This window comes from Limanda limanda, chromosome 6 (genome assembly GCF_963576545.1).
Source record: "Limanda limanda chromosome 6, fLimLim1.1, whole genome shotgun sequence".
NCBI classification, from domain to species: domain Eukaryota; kingdom Metazoa; phylum Chordata; class Actinopteri; order Pleuronectiformes; family Pleuronectidae; genus Limanda; species Limanda limanda.
In genome coordinates this window covers 27,914,305-27,934,709 of record NC_083641.1, presented here as the reverse complement: position 1 = coordinate 27,934,709, position 20,405 = coordinate 27,914,305, and the positions used below count along the sequence as shown (strand labels likewise).

General features: G+C 43.9%; 2 protein-coding genes across 4 annotated transcripts in view; one reads left to right on the top strand and one right to left on the bottom strand.

Annotated features, from left to right (window-relative positions):
- mark4b (MAP/microtubule affinity-regulating kinase 4b) overlaps positions 1 to 14,194 on the bottom strand; it is a 40,971-nt gene extending 26,777 nt beyond the window's left edge. For all 3 annotated transcript variants that reach the window (XM_061073029.1, XM_061073027.1, XM_061073028.1), the window contains exons 1-2: positions 13,231 to 14,194; positions 1,639 to 1,836 (exon numbers count right to left, since the gene is read on the bottom strand). In XM_061073029.1, the coding sequence (XP_060929012.1) occupies positions 1,639 to 1,836; positions 13,231 to 13,278 (246 nt within the window). In that variant the 5' untranslated portion in view covers positions 13,279 to 14,194. The remainder of the gene's footprint in view (positions 1 to 1,638; positions 1,837 to 13,230) is intronic.
- A 3,839-nt stretch (positions 14,195 to 18,033) lies between these two features.
- Positions 18,034 to 20,304, top strand: si:dkey-182i3.11 (leucine-rich repeat-containing protein 15). The gene is made up of 2 exons (XM_061072611.1): positions 18,034 to 18,249; positions 18,427 to 20,304. Exons 1-2 carry the CDS (start codon positions 18,034 to 18,036, stop codon positions 20,302 to 20,304), a joined length of 2,094 nt encoding a protein of 697 aa, XP_060928594.1.
- Positions 20,305 to 20,405: the final 101 nt, after the last annotated feature.

Genomic DNA, 20,405 nt, shown 5'->3' with positions numbered 1-20,405 from the left:
TAAAGACAATAAAGATTGATACTTCATTAACAAAAATGTCTTTTAATAAACTTTGCTGCATATAAGGGTACTGTTGACACAAAAGCAAAGAAAAATCAAGTTTTTGTCCATTTAAAACCAAGGACAGGCAAAGTGCTAATAAAAAATATTAATTTAAATTTAAGTTTCCCTTTTTACTGTGAACCAAGAACAGGCCAAGTGCTGGTACTAAAAATAAATTAAAATTCAAGTATCCATTTTTCGTGTTAACAAAAAAGGACAGGGAAAATAACATTAATAAAAACATCAACAAACGAAACTACAGTCTTCTTCAGACTAAATCATTTTGATTAAAACTAGACGTTTGTCAGGCAATAGGATAACATAACGCTTTTAAACTCGTTAACAAAAAGTTTAAACCATATTTTTGTAATGGATTCTATAATCCTGCGCGCAGGTTTATACATGTATATAAAACATCTGACAGAGGCGAGTCCGCATCGTCTCCGTTAAGAAGTCACACGTGCCTCCTCCTCAAATGTGCGTGTCCTGCTGCCCTGGAGAGCAGGTCCGCCGCACAGATACTGTAGGTAGTTTTTCTCAGGCTGTTCAGAGTGAAGTTCTCCGGAACTTTTTACTTCCTGGTGCGCGACTGCGCGCGGCAGCGGACGCCGACATAGGTCCATGTTTTGTCGCTATTGCACATGCGCGACTTTCAGAGATAGGAAGGGAGCGAGATTGCTCACTCCTCAGCTACTTCCATCAGCACCTCCGGTAAAACGCCGTTTAGTTCCGCTGCGCGGCACGAGAAACACGTGTTATGACGTAACCAACGAATCATCGACTAGTAAATTCGTCGGCGACTATTTTGGTCATCGATTTTTGTCGACGACGTCGACTAATCGTTGCACCCCTAACTATAAGCACAATGGATTTCAATGAAACAACACAAGTGTTATAGCCCTTATTCAATGTTACATGGGGGAAATTAAAAAGCATGTAGTGAAAACAATGAAATCTAAACCAGGGCTTCATAAGAGGCTTAACAACATGTGGTGGCCTGATCAAACACTGTGTCAAACCGCCATGTTAAACCACCAGTATATGACTGACTCCTTCTTTACGTGGGTGGAACGCAGCGGCTCTCACATGATCGAGCCAGCGGCAGGAACATGGACTTTCTCATGAGCCTGATGGAAATATCAACAGCTAATGTAGGTCATGGATTTTTACAAGAAAAAGGAATACAGTGTATTTAAACAAAACAGACATAGACCTACACAATAAAACACAACTGTTTCTCTTCAAGGGTCTTAGGCTTTGATTGTGCCGTGACACGAGACCGTACCGGCTGACTGTAAAACGATAACAGAAGGTGCTTTGAACTTGTGGGAAGAGCCCTTTAAAAATCCATCTGTTGGCTGAGTCACAGGGTTTGCTCTTTTTCTTATTCTCTTCCGATTCCCCTGGAGTCTGCTTCAGCTAGTGGAGGCTAGGTTTATGGCCTATAACCAGCCACCAGGGGGAGGTCAAGTTGGGTTGGCATCACTTTTGGGGAGCTGTCTTACGATCAATCTTTAAATCCACTTTATGGTTCCAACAGTCATAACTTTATTGACACTAACACAATCTTCTACCGTCTTGTTTCTTTGAACTCACCTCTCTGCCGGTTAGTATGTGCCGTGCCAGCTTGACCTTGGCAAAGTTACCCTTGCCGATGGTTTTGAGCAGCCGGTAGTTTCCGATGTGTGGCTGCTCGTCTGAACACAAAGCGATGGAGTTACGACATCTGGCCCCAAGCGAGCGGCTTGACCAGCCAGTTCCCTTCTCTGAGCGGCTGGCCGACAGGGAGGTGTGCTGTGGAGAGAGAAACACCAATCACTGTCAGTACAACCAAACACTGAACTAATAACCCGCTTTGTAGCCGATCTTCAACGAGTTCAAAAACAATCTTTACTCCATATTGAACAACGCTGGTTTTGAGGAGGTGAAAGAAAATATAAGTCTTGACAATGCATCACAGCTGAATCAGTCAAATGTCATAATTGTTTTGCTTTCCTTTATTTTCAATGACTGTAAATTGAGCATGTTTAGTTTTGTTTGACTGCTCAGACAAAACAACACGTGTATAACGACATCACCTTCGACCATATCAATCAATTAATCCTGAAAATGCAGCTCTAATCTCTATTTGTATCAGAGGTTTCCATCATTTTACAGATGAAAAATGAGTAGAGAAAGTTTCACTGTACAAACAAACTCCCTAATCAGCGTTTACGAACATCCGTGGGACCGACACCGTGTGACCAACACCATGTGACCTTGACTGTGGTCCTGTAGTCATGTGACTACCACCCGGCGCCAAATATCCATAGGTGAATAGCCAGTCTGCATTCCTCACATTCATATGTGGCTGTGAGGTCACCGGTGTTTTATCTGTGGCCGGATGACGTGAGGGGGGGGAACTCATCTGCCCTGAACTCCTGACACTCTGCTGATAAACATGACAAGCTTTATTTTAAACCTGCAGCTTAGAACAAAAAACCTAAACGCTCACACACAGACGAAACCACATCATTTTGAATTGCACCCACTGTGGTGAACTCTGTGGTGAGATCACAAGATTTTCACACAGTGCATAGTAGACACAGTCTGCAACTGTTTTTAATAAAACCAAGATGTATTTTTATTTGGATCAGCAACAAATTGCACACACTCATAAGTATAAGTCCCATAAATATGTCTGATTCTTTTTATCCATATCCACGAATTATTCCATGAGAAATCAAGGAAAAGGTCCCGATCTCCCCATGTTAGATAAAGTGAAAATAATCCCGGATCTCCACCAAAATGTGATGAGTTCTTCTCTGACCTTTACCACAGCCTTCCACCCAGTGAAAAGTAATCTGTCCAGTAGATTTTGGTAATCCTGTTCACTATCAGACACATTAGGGATGAAAACATAACCTCCTCAGCACAGGTCACAAGGTTTTCTACACAATTCATAATGTTACATATTCCTAAATAAAATTCTTCTTTCTTCCTTCATACCCTCCTTCATTCTCAATCCTTCACTCACAAATAATCCACCTGTTCCTGCATCTTCCTTTCCATCCACTCAGAAAGGGCCAGACCCAACCTTCTTTTTCCTTTATTGTTCACATCAGGTTTCCTCACCATCTTCTTCAGTCTTTCATTTTTACCGCTTTCTATTGCCAAAATCAATCAATCAATCAATAGGTTGACCATTTGTTGTGGTAGTCTGATACAAAGCAGAGACACAGACAGAAGACGTTTAGATAATTTAGATCAGTAACTGTGGAGTGGTCATCACAAAACACCAACATTGACTGAAGCTGGTGTTGAAGTTGTAAAGGAAACCCTGGAGCAGCTTTACTCTCTAGAAGATCCCTGTAAAGCACTTTGTAGTATACTGCAGCCATAAAGCAGAATATGTAGTTGTCCCAATTTATTCCACACCAATTTTCACTTTCTCCTCCCCCTCCCCCCCATTTATTCTCCCTTCTTCTCTCTCCCCTAGCCTGTCCCCCATCCCCCAGACAAATCAATTTGCCTCCCTTCCCTCTCGTCTACTCTCCAGCCTGGACACGCCCTCTCTTTTGTCTAGCGCCAAAATCTTTATTTTCAGCGACCTCACATCAATTTGAGCTTCATGCTGCCTTCCACCACCCCCCACACCCAGTGCCCTATAACACCCCTCCACCCCACATACTTCTTTCAAGGAGTCCATCGATTCACCCCCTCCTTCTGATTACCAAGCAGTTTCATTCAAGAAGAGGCCTCTGTGTGAATGTGTGTGTGCAGTTGGGTGAAGTGTGACAAGGTTTCTTGCCAGCAGATTGGGGCAGGCAGAGGTATTTGGGTGGAAAGTGGGGGGATTAAACCTCCCCCCATGCATCATTATACATGTAGGGTGACATTTGGTATCTGAGATAGATGGAGGGCTGGTGGACGGTTACGTGAATGTGTGTATCTGTGTGTGTGTCTGTGTGTGTGTGTGTGAGGGAGGGGGTGGCTCTTACTATGTAATTTGCACATTCAGCAAACAAGCTGCACCTTGTCCTTGCGAACTGAATCCAATTCTCTGACGATGCCCTACACCTCAACGTTTCCTGCTCAGCTCATTGCTCTCGGCTGCTGGTGCAGCTTGTGGGCAGATTGAAGAGTCAAGTATGCAACTGAAGCTCACAGCAGCTAATAGTACCACAATGGTATAATTTGAAATAGTGCAGTTTAAACTGTCAAACTACTTTCCTTCACATTTTATGTATATCTATGTATTTTAAGCTTGTATAATTAGTCCTGATTGGATTCTGGATCAGGACACCATGATTAGTAAAATCCAAATATAGAAACTGTCACAAACATTAAAAACAGCAACTACTAGTCTGTAGTTTTATGATGACATGTCTGCTGGGTGGTCGTGATCATGTGTTAGAGAAACAGACAGACTCTGTTTTTCAATTATTTAAACAACAAGCTGAAATGGGTCAGTTAAGTTTCCCTCCAAAATATCTGAATTTAAGCTCGAAGCAAAATCCTTGGAAAAAAGGGAATATTAAAGTTGTTTATGTAACCGTCTCTCAAAGCTCCTGATTTTTTAATACAATATGTCATTATATTATTAACTGCTTTATAACCAGCAGTTAACAAGGACTCCATCCAGGCTCCCCGAATTAGGCTGTTCCACTTTGTAACTCACCAACAAACAGACGGAGAGAGGTGAAAACTTCCCTGGTGGAGGTAATCATAGTTCTGAGATTGCAGACTCCCTTTGTACATCCATTTAGCTGCCCCCATAAATCTGAACTGTGGATTTGGAGAATTATTCCACCCCTTTGTTGTATATGTTACAATCTGGACAAAGCATCATGGAAGGTGAGGCTGAGCACAATATCTGATGCTGGAATTAAATGCATGTTTGCATGTCTGGCATTCCATCACACAGTACAGCAGTTATGCTCCTTCTGTGCTGTGTGTGTGTGTGGGCGTCCAGCTGAATGTAAACCTCACATAAATTGAAACTCGTGAATCTAGTGACACAGTTCTTCTCTTGTGACTGTGCCTGATCTAACAGATCATGACTCCACATCACATTTGTACTTCAAACTTATTAGCTTCTCAGTTTACAATAATGTTCATTTAGTTGTTTGAGTATCTTCATCATCTTTGTTCTTTTCATGTTGCTTCTGTGTCACTGCTGAGCTACAGGCTTATTCTATTCTGTCACCGGCAGCCAGTAGGTGATATTTTTATGTTAGTAATGTAGATTTTATTGCTTATTCTGCAACTGGACTCATAAATAACTCATCATGCGAGTGTCAGTGTTGATGCCGACAAATGCAAAATGCAAATGTGATGTTCTCTTTCTTCTTTGTTCAATTATTGTTGTATTAAACGAAGCTGGGGGAGCGGCAGGCCACAGCTACGTCAACACTAGTACAGTGACGAACAGAAACATGTTTCCAAACAATGGCCCACGCCCTGAGGGAGGTGTCTGAGTGCTGCTGCCTGGACGTACTGTGGGTCGGAGTGTGTGCGTTGATATGGTGGTGTTGTGTAAAGACCGGATATTTGACATTGGTCCCCAGCAGAGTGATGGCATAACTTTGAACCATCCTCAACTCCTGCTAATACACACACATTGACCCACAGCGTGTGCCCGGTTTCCTCTTCCTCTCTCGCTGCTGTGGCTCCTGGCCTCTCGGCCTCAGACTGGTTTGTCACTGGCTTTGACAAACACCAGCAGACACACTGTCTCCACAACATCACAGAACACAACAAAAGAGAAAACCCTGCAGAAAATAAAAGGATGAGTTATCATTATAGGTCATTTTACTAAATTACATCTGTGCTGTTTATTCCAGTCTGTGCAAATGCTGTATTTTTTTCAAGTTTCCCAATTTTCACAACCGCACAGCAGGTCAGAACTTCAGCTAAACCTTCAAACGTCACAAACTCGTATCGACTCCTCACATGTCAGCCATCGATCAGGAGTGTGTGAGAAGTGCAGCAGGAAGCTGCTTTAACTTAACCTGCATCACTTCCTGTCCAGCAGAGAGCTGTCACAGCGATCACAGCAGGCCGGTCACATGTTGCGCTGCAACTCTCAGTAAGCGTTTCCTGGCAGTTTGCAGAAGGAATCGAAAGATGCCAGAAAAACATGTCAGTCAGTGAGAAGTGACAGACTGTCTGATACTGTGCAGCTGGTGGAGTCCAGCAAATTTCCCTTTTAATTTCTTTACAAAGCAGAAAGCATTTAATGGCAAATAATACTCTTGTTCTAAGGCAAAATGCTAACTGGCAATTAGTCACTGTGTTAAATGTTCATCTGTAAACTTTCAGTATTGTGTATCAGTTTCTAATGGCAAAAAATCAGGTCAATCAATCAAATGTTAGTTATTAGGCTGAATTAGTGAATCGGGTAATTCAGCCTGATTAAAGAAATTATAAACTGCTTTTGTTTTTCTTTTCATTACAAGATATTTTTCATGACTAAGCACTTTGGGCTGGACGGGATGACAGAGGTGGTTCAATGGCAGAGGGAACAGATGAAGGTCACACTGGAATGACATGTCTGAGTTTTATAATAATTAACCGTGATTTTAGAATTGGCCTTTGTCTATTTATTTCTGGCTTTTCTGCGTCATTAGACAGAAGCAGTCGAGGATGACAAGAAATAGTTCTGGATTCAAACCCGGCTCACTTGCTTTCTTTTGACCAAATGCAGTACACACTGTACCACAAAAGCTTTGAGGTGAAATTAAACTAACTTAAACTGTGAGTAATTATCATAAGCTGCACTCCAGCCCTCGAAAACAAAATAAAATAACAATAATTATTTCTTCTTTTGTACTTATGGAGAACGTGTCTTTTGAGAGATTCTTTAAATATAACACAGCTGCTCATCTGTCAGTGTCTGACAGACTTAGTGAAATTCCTCCCAATAACCATTAGGCAGGCTATGGGTCAAACCGTTTTTTACCGTTAGGCCTCACTCTCTCACATTCCCTGTATATTTCCCCAGGGCAGGCTGAATTGTGTTGTTCTGAATAGAGACCCAATCTTAGCCTTCTGTCTCATGTGCCAAGTACAGTTCAAGTAGCAAAGGTTCTGTATTCAAAAACTCTACTTTTCAGGTACTTCACTCAAAGCAGCCTTTCTTGGGCCTCTCGTCACAGGATACTGGCTCTACAACACGTCGGGTTCATACTAAATGATGGTAATTGCCGGGGTCAGCTCAGGTTTTTCCACGACTTTAACAATCATGAAGGTCTCACTCCTCAGTATGTTGATTATAGCTTCCAGGACTGAAATCCTCATTAAAAAGGACCTTGAATTTTGCAAAAGACTGTCACATCTTGCTGCGGATAAGACTGTGATATTCACCATCTTATTTGGAAAGTAACTCCAGTTGACCTTGTCTGTAAAGCACAACAAGATTTCTTTCAGAATTTTGCCACCATTTCTTACATCAAGATGCTCTCTCTCAGGTCTATTACCTTCTTATAACGGAACATCTTGGAATGGATTCAAGAAAAAACTAAAACTAACATCTTCTTAACTTCTGCCGACTATTATGCGGTGGGTCACGTATAAATAGTTCTGAAGAGGACTACTACAACCCAAGTCTGACATTACCCGGCGTCAGTATGCAAAGTGTAACAGGATTCCTCAGTCTCCATAGTTCAGTACACACACGCACAGTGATGCTCTCTGTGCGACTCTGGAGACCTGCCACATTACTCAGCATATCGTTCACCACAGGGCTGTGATCATCGGAGCCGGCTTAGGACGGGTCAGATTTATTCTGTTTGGATCAACAGCAGCAGATTAAACAACCGAGTCACCCCTTGGCTTCTCTCACAGTCGCTACACGAACGGATTCTCCGCTGTTCCCAAAATTCCGAGTCACTGTAGGCTCTGAGATACAGATGCTCACAAGACACAAGTTTCTTACCCAACAAGTTTAGAAAAATATCAACCTCTGTCCTATTTTTGTAGTTTTGGGCGTCACCTCTTTAGGAAATACAAACATTGTTCTCGCGCTACCTGGTTGAAACAAGGAACTTCTGTGTATGAGTTGTGTGAGAAAATATCCATTTTACTTTTGTTTTGAAACAAGGCGTATTGGGGAATTATTGCCTCACAATTGCTGACGTTGCAGTCTTCTGCAGGAAACTGACACCTCACTGTTTGGGGAAGTCGACAGCTGAAGACTCCTACGATTAACTGATGTCGCTACTGTTATCTATTTAATAGAGATTTAAAAACGCCTGCTCAACCCGAAAGGAAACCTCACATTGAAAATGACAGTACAAGTAAAATAACAATATCACAGGCTTTTTGTTTCTAATGACCAGAGCACAATTAAAGGACACTCTTGTTGCAGGGCTCAGCTAATGGACAGTAACAGTGGTCGCTTGTTCTGCAACATTTCCTCTGGATGACAACAAGACGATTGCCACACACACTCACATAGAGAACATTTGACGCTGTCTTAATCTCAAACGGCTAAGAATAAACATGACGTCAAAGTGCACTGTAAGGAAACCAGCTTTGACGCAGTGTCTAGAGAAGAAAAACCTGTTGGAACATATGTAGATACCATATTACTATGTCACCAAAAAGGTAGCGTGAATGGAAAAAAGAGGTTTGTAAATGCAGAAACAGCTTTAAGATCTGTGAGAAAATACAGATCTTACTGTTTAAATTATGATATTTCTCATTCAACACAATTTTTGTTTATCCACATTTGACTATATACTTGTCAAGACACTGAGAAACTACAGATGCAGACAGACTGTAGAGATCAGGAAGAGCTGCGTGGGTTAAACAGCAGCAGCTCAGGCCTGAGAACAGACCACGACACCTGAGAGCTGAAAGCAGAGGAGCCCCGTTGTACAATGAACACAACAGGTTGACTGTCCACATCTAAGTGTCCTTTATGCTCGTCTGACGGTTTCTTTTTGTAATTGCATGCGTCTGTGAGATTGTGTGTTTATCTGCAGGAGCGAGTGTGCATGTGTCCGTTGACAGAGGCTCCGAGAACAGTGGTTCTTCACATCGTAGCCTGATCTCCACATAAAGCCACCTGTTCAGCACTGATCTCTGAAAAACACTTCATTTGAGTTACACAATTGCAGCCAGAAATAGTTTTTGTGTAACTTGTGTACCAAAAATGTTGTGTGTATAAATAGATGGTGGATAAAAGATTATACAGCAGTAACATTTAATCTATAATTGGCCTCTTAATCTTGTATCTGTTGCTGAACTTAAATTATTTTTATTGGACGATACATTTCTGCCTGTGTCTGTTCATGTCTGCTCCTCATCCCTGACTGATCTATTAATGAATTCTTAACTAGTTCCACTTCCCTAGACGCAATGCTCAAAACAAAATGTATTCTGGTCGTTTATTCACACCTATAACAGTTTGCCAATGCTTCCCAATGACAAATATCACCAGAGAAAACTGGGAGCTCAGTAACTTGCTCATGGGCTGTAATGGCATCTAATCTTTGGAATCATAGACTGCAGATGGACGACATTACAGCTCCCCAAGAATGAAGCTCAAACGCCTTGATCAACCCCAGGTAGCTGGCTGCAGAATGAGTCATAAAGCCCATGAGACATGGACCAAACTAAAAAATCTAATTATGTATTATTAAATGTTTGTTCAGGTAAAAATGGAATGAAACGTCCTGATTGACAGCTGAGACCGACTCGGGATTGGTCAAGCGTGTGTATTAGTGGGACCTAGCAGGGACGGCTCCATCTCCTGATTGCTACGGCATAGACTCGGGCTCCAAATGACATCGATAGTTCATTCCTGGAAAGTGAGAAGAAGTGGAAACACTTCTCCAGTGTACGATTGAGACCAACATACATGTAGGTCGTCTAATATGAACACGCCTCATTTCATTCAGGTCGTACATGGTTCATTTGGCCTCTGCAGTCCAGATAATTGAACGCCTGGGGCTGTTTATGCGTGAATCTCATGTGTTTCTAGGTGAGATGAATGCTAGGCTTTGGGGAACAAGTCAGGACAGCGAGCTTGGGAGTCTTTGGCTTGTCCAGGGAACACAAAAGCCCTTTTCTACCCTGAGGAGGAACACGGAACAATGTTTAGGCCTCTGTATTAGAAGAAACCACGGTACGTGTATGCACATGCACTCACCCACACTTCTGAACCTGGCTGCCTTTTCTGTCTCAGAGACAGAAACCTCCTGATTAGCCCAGAGCAAAGTACATCCATTCCCACAGTTCAGCAAGAACAAGTACAGACAGTCAGTACCTCTTCATTCTACCTGTAAGAGGATTCACTGACTATATATCATATGTTACAATCATCATAGTGATATAAGTCTAACATAAACTGGAGTTATACTTTACTCACACTTGTACAAATCATTCTAACTTTCTAATTTTTCTTACTTTGACAAGACTGAGTAGAAAAACATGAGAACTGACGTTTAACCACAAACACTTACAGGACTACACCAGCTGCAGGTTTAGCAGGTTCAGCAAAGTCGTCTGTGTGTGCATGTGACGACACCCGCGAACATGCACACTGACAATAACACAATCCCAGAAACCAGTCTGGAGATAATGTATGCCATTATCTCGCACAACAACAACAGAGAGTGATACAATCGTTTGTAGCTAAATGTAAAGGTAGAATCTAAACATCCATGACAAGTTTCACACAAAAGGTTTTATTTCAAACATCAAGTTCTTCAGTGAAATCCATATGATTGTCACCCATCTCTTTGTCAGCAGGATGACCCAAAAACTACTGAATGGTTTTCTATGAACCTTGGTGGAAGGATGGGAAACGACTCAAGAAAGAATCAAGTACATTTTTGCATGAATTCCAACCAAGGGTTGAATTCAGTCACTGGCTTTAACATTGACATTTTTTTTGACATTTTTACCAATTTCCAAAGGAAAATGAACATGAACGCTGATTCGGATTGGTCTGAAAAAGGCTCATATTGGTAAGGTGCGACAGATTTGACCTTCCAGCTCCTGCAATTTGGATACAGCATCAACTCCGCCATATAGTGGTTTCTATTATGTTTTGATTAAGTAAACAGCACTAATAGCTTCCACTGTGAAAGTATATTCAGCGTATTGAGCGCAAATAGCAAGATGAACACAATTCAATCATATGAACACAGTTGGAATGTGGTAAAAAGTTCAGCTGCCGGAAAGGAGAATAATTCAGAGAAACTTCTGCACTATAGGAAACACCTCTGTTAAAGTGTCTGAATATATAACACTGAGTAATGACTGAGTGCACATTTCTAGAAGAGGGACAGTGTTCTTGTTAATGGACGAGGTTCCGAGAGGGTGGGAGTGTAAGGCTGGATGTAAAGGGGTTCGTAGGAGGTACACGGAAGACCCCCTGCTGTTGCCACGGTGAGGCTGCTAACAACCATATAGACTTATCTGCTCTGCTTTTACTTAAAGAGGCCTCCTCTAGTTCTGTTTTGCGAAACAACCTTACAACTGCTAACTTGATGGCATTGACGTGACAGCTCAGTACAGCTATCCTGCTTTCACAATAAGAAATCTCAGTTGTGATATGCAGGTCTATAGCCTGCAACCGGCAGCAATCTTTAACAAACACCAAACGAGCACCTAATGGCCGCTCTTATTGGTTTACTGCTCTGCTTTGTTCAGGATTAACTGTTTTACGGCCCTGTTATCAAACAGGAGAAGGGACCCAACAATGACTTGACACAGTTTGATTTCTCCCAGAAACACTATGCAACTGAAAGAAAAAAAAAGAGTAGATACTGTAAAAAAAATATAGAGATAACTAAGTTTCCTGTTGTTATGACTAAGCATCTTTATCTAACTGTAACAGAATAGAGGGCTTCTGGAAAGCCTAGATTTGGGTGTGGCCAGACACAAACTGTCCAAACCACCACAACCATGTTCATATAACATCAAAATCCACATGATTCTGACTGGTGCCATGGCTGCTGACATAGCCTACAGGCAATAAACACATGGCTGTTACAATCTGCAGTGAGTCTGAACTCAGCCGGTCACACAGAGCAGGTCGCTGAGCAGCATCACGTCCAACCACGTCTCTGACTACATGCAGGAAATCTGTATGTTTAGTCTTCAGGTATTTTCCCTTATTGCTGCCATTCAAAACTTCCATTACAGCCCAGAGCCCAGACAGAAACATAGTCTTTACACATGTCAGTCTCCAAATGACCAATCAACAGTCCCTGCAGTGATTGGTCAGTAAGATCACCAGGGAAACCAGCTAACCATTGGTTAAACTCTGTCACAGTCTCTACTGGTATGAAATATTTACACAATATCTAAACAGCAGACCAAGGAAATTGGTTTAGTGATGACATGCCCTTTAAATAGTCTTTAAGGATATGAGGGAGGAGCTGTGTATTCTGTCAGCTGGTACTGCTAAAGGAAGCAGCTCCTGCTGTAAACTTCAAGCTCTGTGCCCTTGAGATAAAGGTGGGGACTCTCTGTACATCCACAATATTAATGTCAATATGACGTGGAGGGATATGAGCAAGAGGCTCACATCCTTGCAAACATATTTAGGAATATAATCCTGAGAACAGAAAGATGTGAAATTCCTGCATCTAAAGCCCGCCCCCCCCAAAACCACAGGAAAACATCAGCAGGACAGACCAGGCTAGCCTGACACAGCAGATTTCTCCACACTTGGGTCTGACCGGTCCAGTTTCCTCAAGGAGGAGAGTGGACAGGTCAGAGAGGAAGGAGGCTGGAGGTGAGGTGATGGAGGAGGGGTGGGTGGACTGGGGCAGACGGAGGAGGGGGGGTGGGTGCAGGCTGGGTGTGGAGAGGGCTGGGTGGCCTTGGGTAAAATGCATTCATTATTGATGAGCTGGGGGGGATGACTAAACATGCGCACTGGTGCTGGTGGGTGAGTGAGGTGTGTATCTGAGATTAAACGTGTGATTTTGGGCATGGTTGTGTAATCAATAAAACAGAAAGGGCTCTGCACCCAGACCTCCCCCATAACGTCACCTCTCACCCCCTCGTCCCCCATCTCCAACCCGGACCACCTGAGCCGGTGTGGGTCTGCAGAACCGGTCACCAGGCGGACTCACAGCCCGATGTGACACAATGTGTGTTACAGTGGCACCATGTGTGTTACGGTTCCTCCAGGAGCTGATCGCCCCTCATGCTGCTGGAGGTGCCCGGTTCGAGTCTACTTACATGGTCTGGTTTCCGCTCGCTCCCCGGCAGCGGCGGGCGTAGAGACATGTTCGTCCCCGGGTGCTGTCCTCCGTCCAGGGGGTGAAAAACAACAAGAGGGCCGAAGGTTTGTGTTCACAGCGGGGTAAAAAAAACACCAGCAGCCCCCGGATCAGCCTGGTTGTCAGTCGCACCAGGATCAGAAAAACACCGCCTCGCGTCTCATTGTTCCAGGCCGTGAAGGCAGCACGGATCACCGGCAGTGATCCAGCTTAATTTAATGCGTTAAACAAAAACAACCAGGGGAGCGATCGTCACCTCATGGCCGGAGACCGAGCCTCCTCAGAGGGACACAGTGAAACAACACACCGAGGCCCCCGCTCCGCTTCGTCCCCCCGGATCCCTTCACTACCGTTATCGCACCATGTCGGTCACCACGACCCGCTACACGACCCGCTGCTCACCGGCTCCCTGAGAGCTGCATCCGGGGACGAAGGGGAGAAACACACCCAGGGAGGATGTAGGAGAACCGCGGACACGGCTGGAGGTTCCCCGCGACCGCCACGGGGGAAACGGGGAGGCTGTTTCCTGTTAGCTAGCTAACGTGATGCTCCTGGGGACGAACCGGCGGCTCCCACGGAGAAACTGTCCCGGGGAAAAGAACCGACACCCGGCTGCGGTTTCCTTCAAAGACGCAAAGAAATGTCCGGGTGAAATAAATCAATGGCTGGCGAACTGCGGAGGTTTTTAAAGAAAGCGGCGGATGTGCAGCGTCACATCAGCGGCTCTTCCTCCTGGGTCCAGTCCACCCTCTGGCTCCTCTCTCTCGGCTCGGCTGGAGGTGTGGTGGCGGTGAAAGGAGAGGAAAGTGTCCGGGGAAGGGTCACCAGCCGCGGGTAGATGTGCGAGTGTGTCCCCGGGGCGGAACCATTACTGTGGTTATTCTGATGGAGGAGGCGAAAACCAAGGAGCTCCACTACCTCCACCTCCCGAAATACACCGCGACAAGAGGGGAGGGGAGGAGGGGAGGGAGGAGGAAGAGGAAGAGAGGAGGAAGAGGGAGGAGGAAGAGAGGAGGGGAGGAAGAGGGAGGAGGAAGAGAGGAGGGGAGGGAGGAGCAGAGGAGGAAGAGAGGAGGGAGGAGGAGGGAGGAGCAAAGGAGGGAGAGAGAAGGGGAGGAGAGGGGGGGGAGAGGGAGAAAGAGGGAGGAGAGGAGGGGAGGGAGGGAGGACAGTGATGTCAACAGCCAGGGCTGCTGCGCAAACGCACTCTCACTCATGCTGCCTTCAGGTACCCCTCATAAAAATCAGTCTCCAGGGATTCGGAAGTGATAAGTAGCGTATATTTAGGAGATTAAGTCAAAATTAACGGAAGAAGGAGTAACTTCTGAATTTACGTAGGTAAAAAATAAATGGCTGCTGTTACTTTCGTAAAAAAAATCTTTAACTTTTACTTCACAGAAAACAACACAGTGGTTTTTTTCTTAAAAGTCACCATCGCCTCCTGGTGGCTGAATACAACACATCTCCTAAAGACAAAATTCTTCTTACCTGGATCTTACTTCAATGAGTTTGCTCCTCATCTTAACCAAATACTTCCACGAAGTTTAGTAGAAATCTGTTCAGTAGTGTTTGCATAATCTTGCTTTCAAACAAACAAACAACGAACAAACTGTCAATCTCCTTGGTGGAGGTAATTAATGCACAACTGTTGGATTATATTCCACTAGCAAAAGGTTTAGCTACAGTGAATATTTATTTTCAAATGACAATTTAGAAAGTTTAGAGTGATGGAAAGAACACCTCTCATTACAAATTCGAGACACATCTTACCTGGACCGATCTGGACCTGTTGGCACGAACCCAGGGCCTCATACTTCCCTCTCAGCCCTGTGTCCTGGTTGTGACTGAGACCTTCAGGGACCTGAACCCCAGCAGAGTGTGGGACTGACACTGGAGATAGCAGCTGAGCAACACACTAGCAGATTCACTGTCGTCCCTCGGAGAACAGAGGCACAGTGACAGATTTAGCAGGAGAGCAGAGCACTGCTGCTGCTGAGGGAGAATCGATGCTGGAAAGAGCAGCAGCGGTCCATATTTCCATGGACCACAGAGCTTGTACTGAACACTGTGTTACAGGGTACACCATGCAGCATCATTGGCATCACTGCCCGGTCAGCTGTGCATAAACCAATTAGAGGAAAAACACTATGTGGAATCGTCAATACATCTAATGGTCTATGGAAAAGGAAGGAAGGGAGGGGAGTGAGTCTGCGGCTGCTGTTTTCTAAAGTTTCAGAGAGAGAGAGTGTATGTGTGGTTGTGTGTGTTCTTGTTTTTGTTAAATATTTAGGACATTTTCCAGGTTCAACGCTGACTTTGTCAGGAACAGTGGTAAAAAAACACAATTTCTGAGATTCTGGTTAAAGTTATGGGTGAAATGTGAATTGTGGTTAGGTCAATGAAAGGGTTAGGCTTCAGTTGGTTAAGGTTAGGGAAAAAAATTTGGTCAGCCCTTCCGGAAATGGTAGTCAAGTCCAAATAAGGATAGCTGTGCAAACCACTGTTTGTGTGTGTACATGTGTGCATGCGTGTGCCACAGCTAGTGATTTGTGCTCTTCTAAGTACGTCAGCAGCGATTGATTGAGCCACTGGCTCACACTGACCCTTCGGACATCGACACATAAACAAACCCATATTTTTGCACTCTGATGCATGTGTGTGAGGACCTTCACTGACACAATGCATTCCCTGACTGGTCCGAGCATAAATAACCCTCATCCCAAACATCGATAGCAAAACCAGGGATTTGACCTTCAAACAACCCACTGAAGAAGTGAGGAAACTCACTCTCTCCTTTCTATACATGTACAAATTATATCTGTGTGCACAATAATAACACTTTTAATGATTATGATTGATGTAAAATCGACTGTTTGCTTGAGGATTGTGTCAGAGGGCAGATTCCCTGTCACAGCAGCTTCACCATGAGACTGGATGGAGATGTAAATGACAGGATATCCAGGCAACATTCAAACATGCCCCGCTTTGTTTTCATCGGAATCTGTCTGTCTGTTAGTGAGCAGGATTATAGAAAAACTACAGGACAGATTACATTGAAATTTGGTGGAAGGATGTGTTATAATGCAAGAAAGAACTCATTAAATCTGTGTGTGGATCAGACGAAAACAAAACCTCTTTGGCAGAGGTCATTATATCTGTGTACACATACAACTACTAAACTTTTTATACAAATATATGTGAAGTACTATAAGTGATGTACAACTAAAACATAATTTACAAGTGTTTGAACAGTGGATGAGTTTAAATAGCAAACATTATTATTGTAAAGGATTGAGGTGGAGAACAGTGATTGTTTAAAATAAAGTATACATGATTGAATTTAACCTGTCTCCCACATGAAAACCAAAACACAAACAAGCTCATCTCCTCTTTAAATAGACAGAAAGCCACCTGCACTGAGTGCTGTCTATACCAATCCCTGACTTCCTTAAATAAACTGTAGTCTGGAGTGGATTAGAGCCAGCCTGACCTACTGTAGAGCCCAGACTGCTCAGCCAGACATGCAGCACAGTCACATGCAGCAGACAGCCCACAGGCAGCTGAGACATGCACACAGCGACGTCATTTACAGGAGGTTACAAGCAAGAACACAGCAAACATATCAAATAGGGAAACCATCTGATTAACTGATGAGTTTCTCCTCAATGGATGAGTGTTGATCAGTCAAACGAGGTGGAAATAAGTAAGGACGACATCTCAGAGAGCTGGAACAATGAAAGAAAGAAATATAATCGTGATGCTTGCAAAATTAAGAAAAACACAGAGTAAGATTCTTTAAAAAATAAATTATAAACGCAGCTCCTTCTATTTTTAATCCACCACAGTGTTGAAGTTCAGTAAAATGAGGATAGGTAGAATATACTGCCATCTGTTGGTGAAGCAGTAAGCATGAGAGAGCCTCTGAAATGGGTTGATGGTATTGTTTCAATAATCATATTTTAAATGTCACTGGGCCGCTTTAGAAACATAAAACCATATTTTAGAATGTGATCTCTGTGGAAACAAGATCGGTGTATTATTATTAATATTATTATCATTATTAGACTGAATGCATAGGCTGTTGTATTATAATAAGCCCATCAGACACAGATACATGTGAGTCCTGGTTTATTTAGAATGAACAGTTTGTCTGGAGATGAATCCTCTGAGTTTGTTGCTTGTTAGTGAGCAGAGTGTTACTCAGCTGTGTGATGTCAGACACACGGACCTAAAACCACAACGGTTTACCTAAATAATCAGCTCCTCTTCTGCAAAAAAAAACTCAGCAGCCACAACTTCCCCTGAAGCAGAGAAATGTAAAGAGCAGCCTCCAAAGTCTAGCATGTAGACAGTCTACAATCTCACCAACCTGCAGCTTCACCACCATCTCATCTCTGGTAAGTTTGGATTTATACGCAAATCAAAACCTTTCACAAACCTAAAATACAAACGTTTTGATATTGATACAGCCTCTGAAATAACTAACAATTATAATGATTCAATTTAGAAATGTAGACTTTTCTTTTTGTCGAACAAAATTGGGACTTTCACCTTTCTGCAAATCATAATAGGTTCAAGGAATACAACATGCAAAATCAATGGGAAAAAACACTGTAGGTTATAATGAGGAACCATGTTTTAATCTCAATGTGATATTTCAGCTTTTTTTTAAATAACTAATGCATAAAAACAACTTTTAATGGGACAATAAAGCACCATTATTGCCGCTCATTCTCCAGATTGTTTCCTGCTGCAGTCGACCATGCTGGCGGCCTTAACCCTGACCTCCCTGAGCCTCATAGTGTGGGCGTCAGACCTCTGCCCCCCCGCCTGTCAATGTGTGAACAACCTGACCACCGTTGGATGTCAGGGGAAAGGACTGGACCTGCTGCCTGAGCTGCCAGAGGGCACCGAGGAGCTGTACGTCTCTTACAACCTGATACAGGAAATACCCCAGCGTGGGCTGGAGAAGCTGCAGGTATGAAACTAACAGCAGCCTGGAAACTGTACTTTGTGTTCTCTAGAAAAAAGAAGGGTTCGCTTTTTTAAAGGAAAGTCCCAAGTTAAATTTTACATGTACATGTTTTTCCGTTTTTCTATGGTTTCTATTTCTAAAGAAGTAAACATAAAGACTACTCCTCCTCACATCCTGTAGATCTTGGACCTGACTTCGAATCGGCTGAACGACTTCCTGTCCCTCAACCCAGTTTGGCCCGATATGACAAAGCTATCCAAGCTTTTCCTACGTGCCAACAGGCTGACGTCTCTTCACCCTGGTCAGTTCCTGAAGTGCACTGCCCTCAGCTTACTGGACCTGAGTGAAAACCAGCTCCAACATCTACCAGTCGGACTCCTCCGAGGACTAGCTCATCTGAAGACACTGTTTCTGAACTTTAACCAGATTCAGATGTTACAGGCTGGTGGATTGGAAGGGGCCTTCGTCCTAACCGACCTACACCTCAGCTATAATAATGTAACACAGATAGAAGAAGGTGTTTTCAACAACTCCAGGGCTTTAGAGAAACTTGTCCTGTCTCGAAACAGCATCAGACGAGTGGGCGGGGACAGTTTCAGAGGAGCAACAAGTCTCCAACACCTTGACCTGAGCGGTAATCTGCTGATCGCTGTTCCTGCCGAGGCACTGGGTCACACAAAGCAGCTGAAATATCTGTATCTACAAGGGAACGGCATCATCAGCCTTCCAGATGATTGTTTCTCTTCACTGAACCTGCTGGTTGATCTAAACTTGAGTAATAACAAGCTGACCACGGTGTCTGAGGGATCTCTGAAAGGTCTGACCACGCTGCGAGAGCTGGACCTCAGTGTCAACCTCATCGACTCTCTTCCCTCGAAACTGTTTAATGACCTGATCAACCTTGAATTACTTGACTTTTACATGAACAGCCTGACATTGCTTCCTTCTGACATATTTAGAAACTTGACCAACCTGCAACAGCTACAACTGGACAGTAATAACATCTCTGTTCTTCCTGACGGGGTATTTGATTCGCTGTCCACACTCAGTGAGCTACAGCTGTCGTACAACCGTATCGTGAATCTCCAACCTGATCTGTTTGCCAGACTCAGGTCACTAGAGAGTCTCTACCTGGAGCACAACGAGCTGAGGCAACTTCCCAAAGGACTTTTCCAACGGATGAGTGACGTCAGTGAGATCGACCTCAGCGACAACCACCTCAGCTCTCTGCCTCCCTCCGTCTTCCTCGGGTTGGTGAGAGTGTCTTCACTGAGGCTTTCTCATAACAATCTCTCTTCTTTACACTCAGACCAGTTCAGAGACCTGATCGGTTTGAGAGATTTAATGCTAGATGGAAACCATATTTGTGAGCTTCCCAAAGGCCTGTTCACGAATCTAGCAAACCTTACAACACTGCATCTGGACAACAATTGTCTCTCAGAGCTGTCCCCTGATGACTTTGTGGGGTTAACCTCCCTGAAAGAGCTCAGGCTGAACTTCAACCAGCTTTGCAACATCCCATTCAACACCTTCCATGTCCTGCACAACCTCCGCAAGCTCCTGCTGAAGAACAACAGCCTGGATTCTTTACACCCTGAGCTCTTTGTTTGGCTTTCGAAGCTAGAAGAACTAAACTTGGATGGAAACAAGCTGCATCACCTGCAGGCTGACGTCTTTCACGGACTCACAAACCTCCAGAAACTCAGTTTGAAGTCCAACCAGCTCAGAGCAGTGGAGACCGGAGCTTTTGAGCCTTTGAGGAAACTCAGTGATGTGCGTCTGTCTGGTAACTTGTGGGACTGCAGCAGTGCACACGTTCTCTCCATCAGCTGCTGGGTCAACACACACAGAGACAGGCTGGGAGATCAGCCTCTCTGCTCCGTCTCCTCTTCATCACCAGCCCTCACTGAGGAGGCAGCGCTCTCACACCCAGCATCGCCTCCCCTGTGGTTAGGAGATAATTGTGCTGCAAATGATACAAGCAGCTCTAAACCTTTGTTTCCTCTAGAAATGCTTACTCTGCTCATGATGTTGCTCGTGGCAGTCAGACCAACTTGACTTCCTCTGGGTTTATCCCCTGCAACCTCTATTGCTTTCTCTGCTCTTCATGTCTGCTTTTGGCTTTTGAAGTATTTCCGCCTGAATCACAGTTTTGTCTG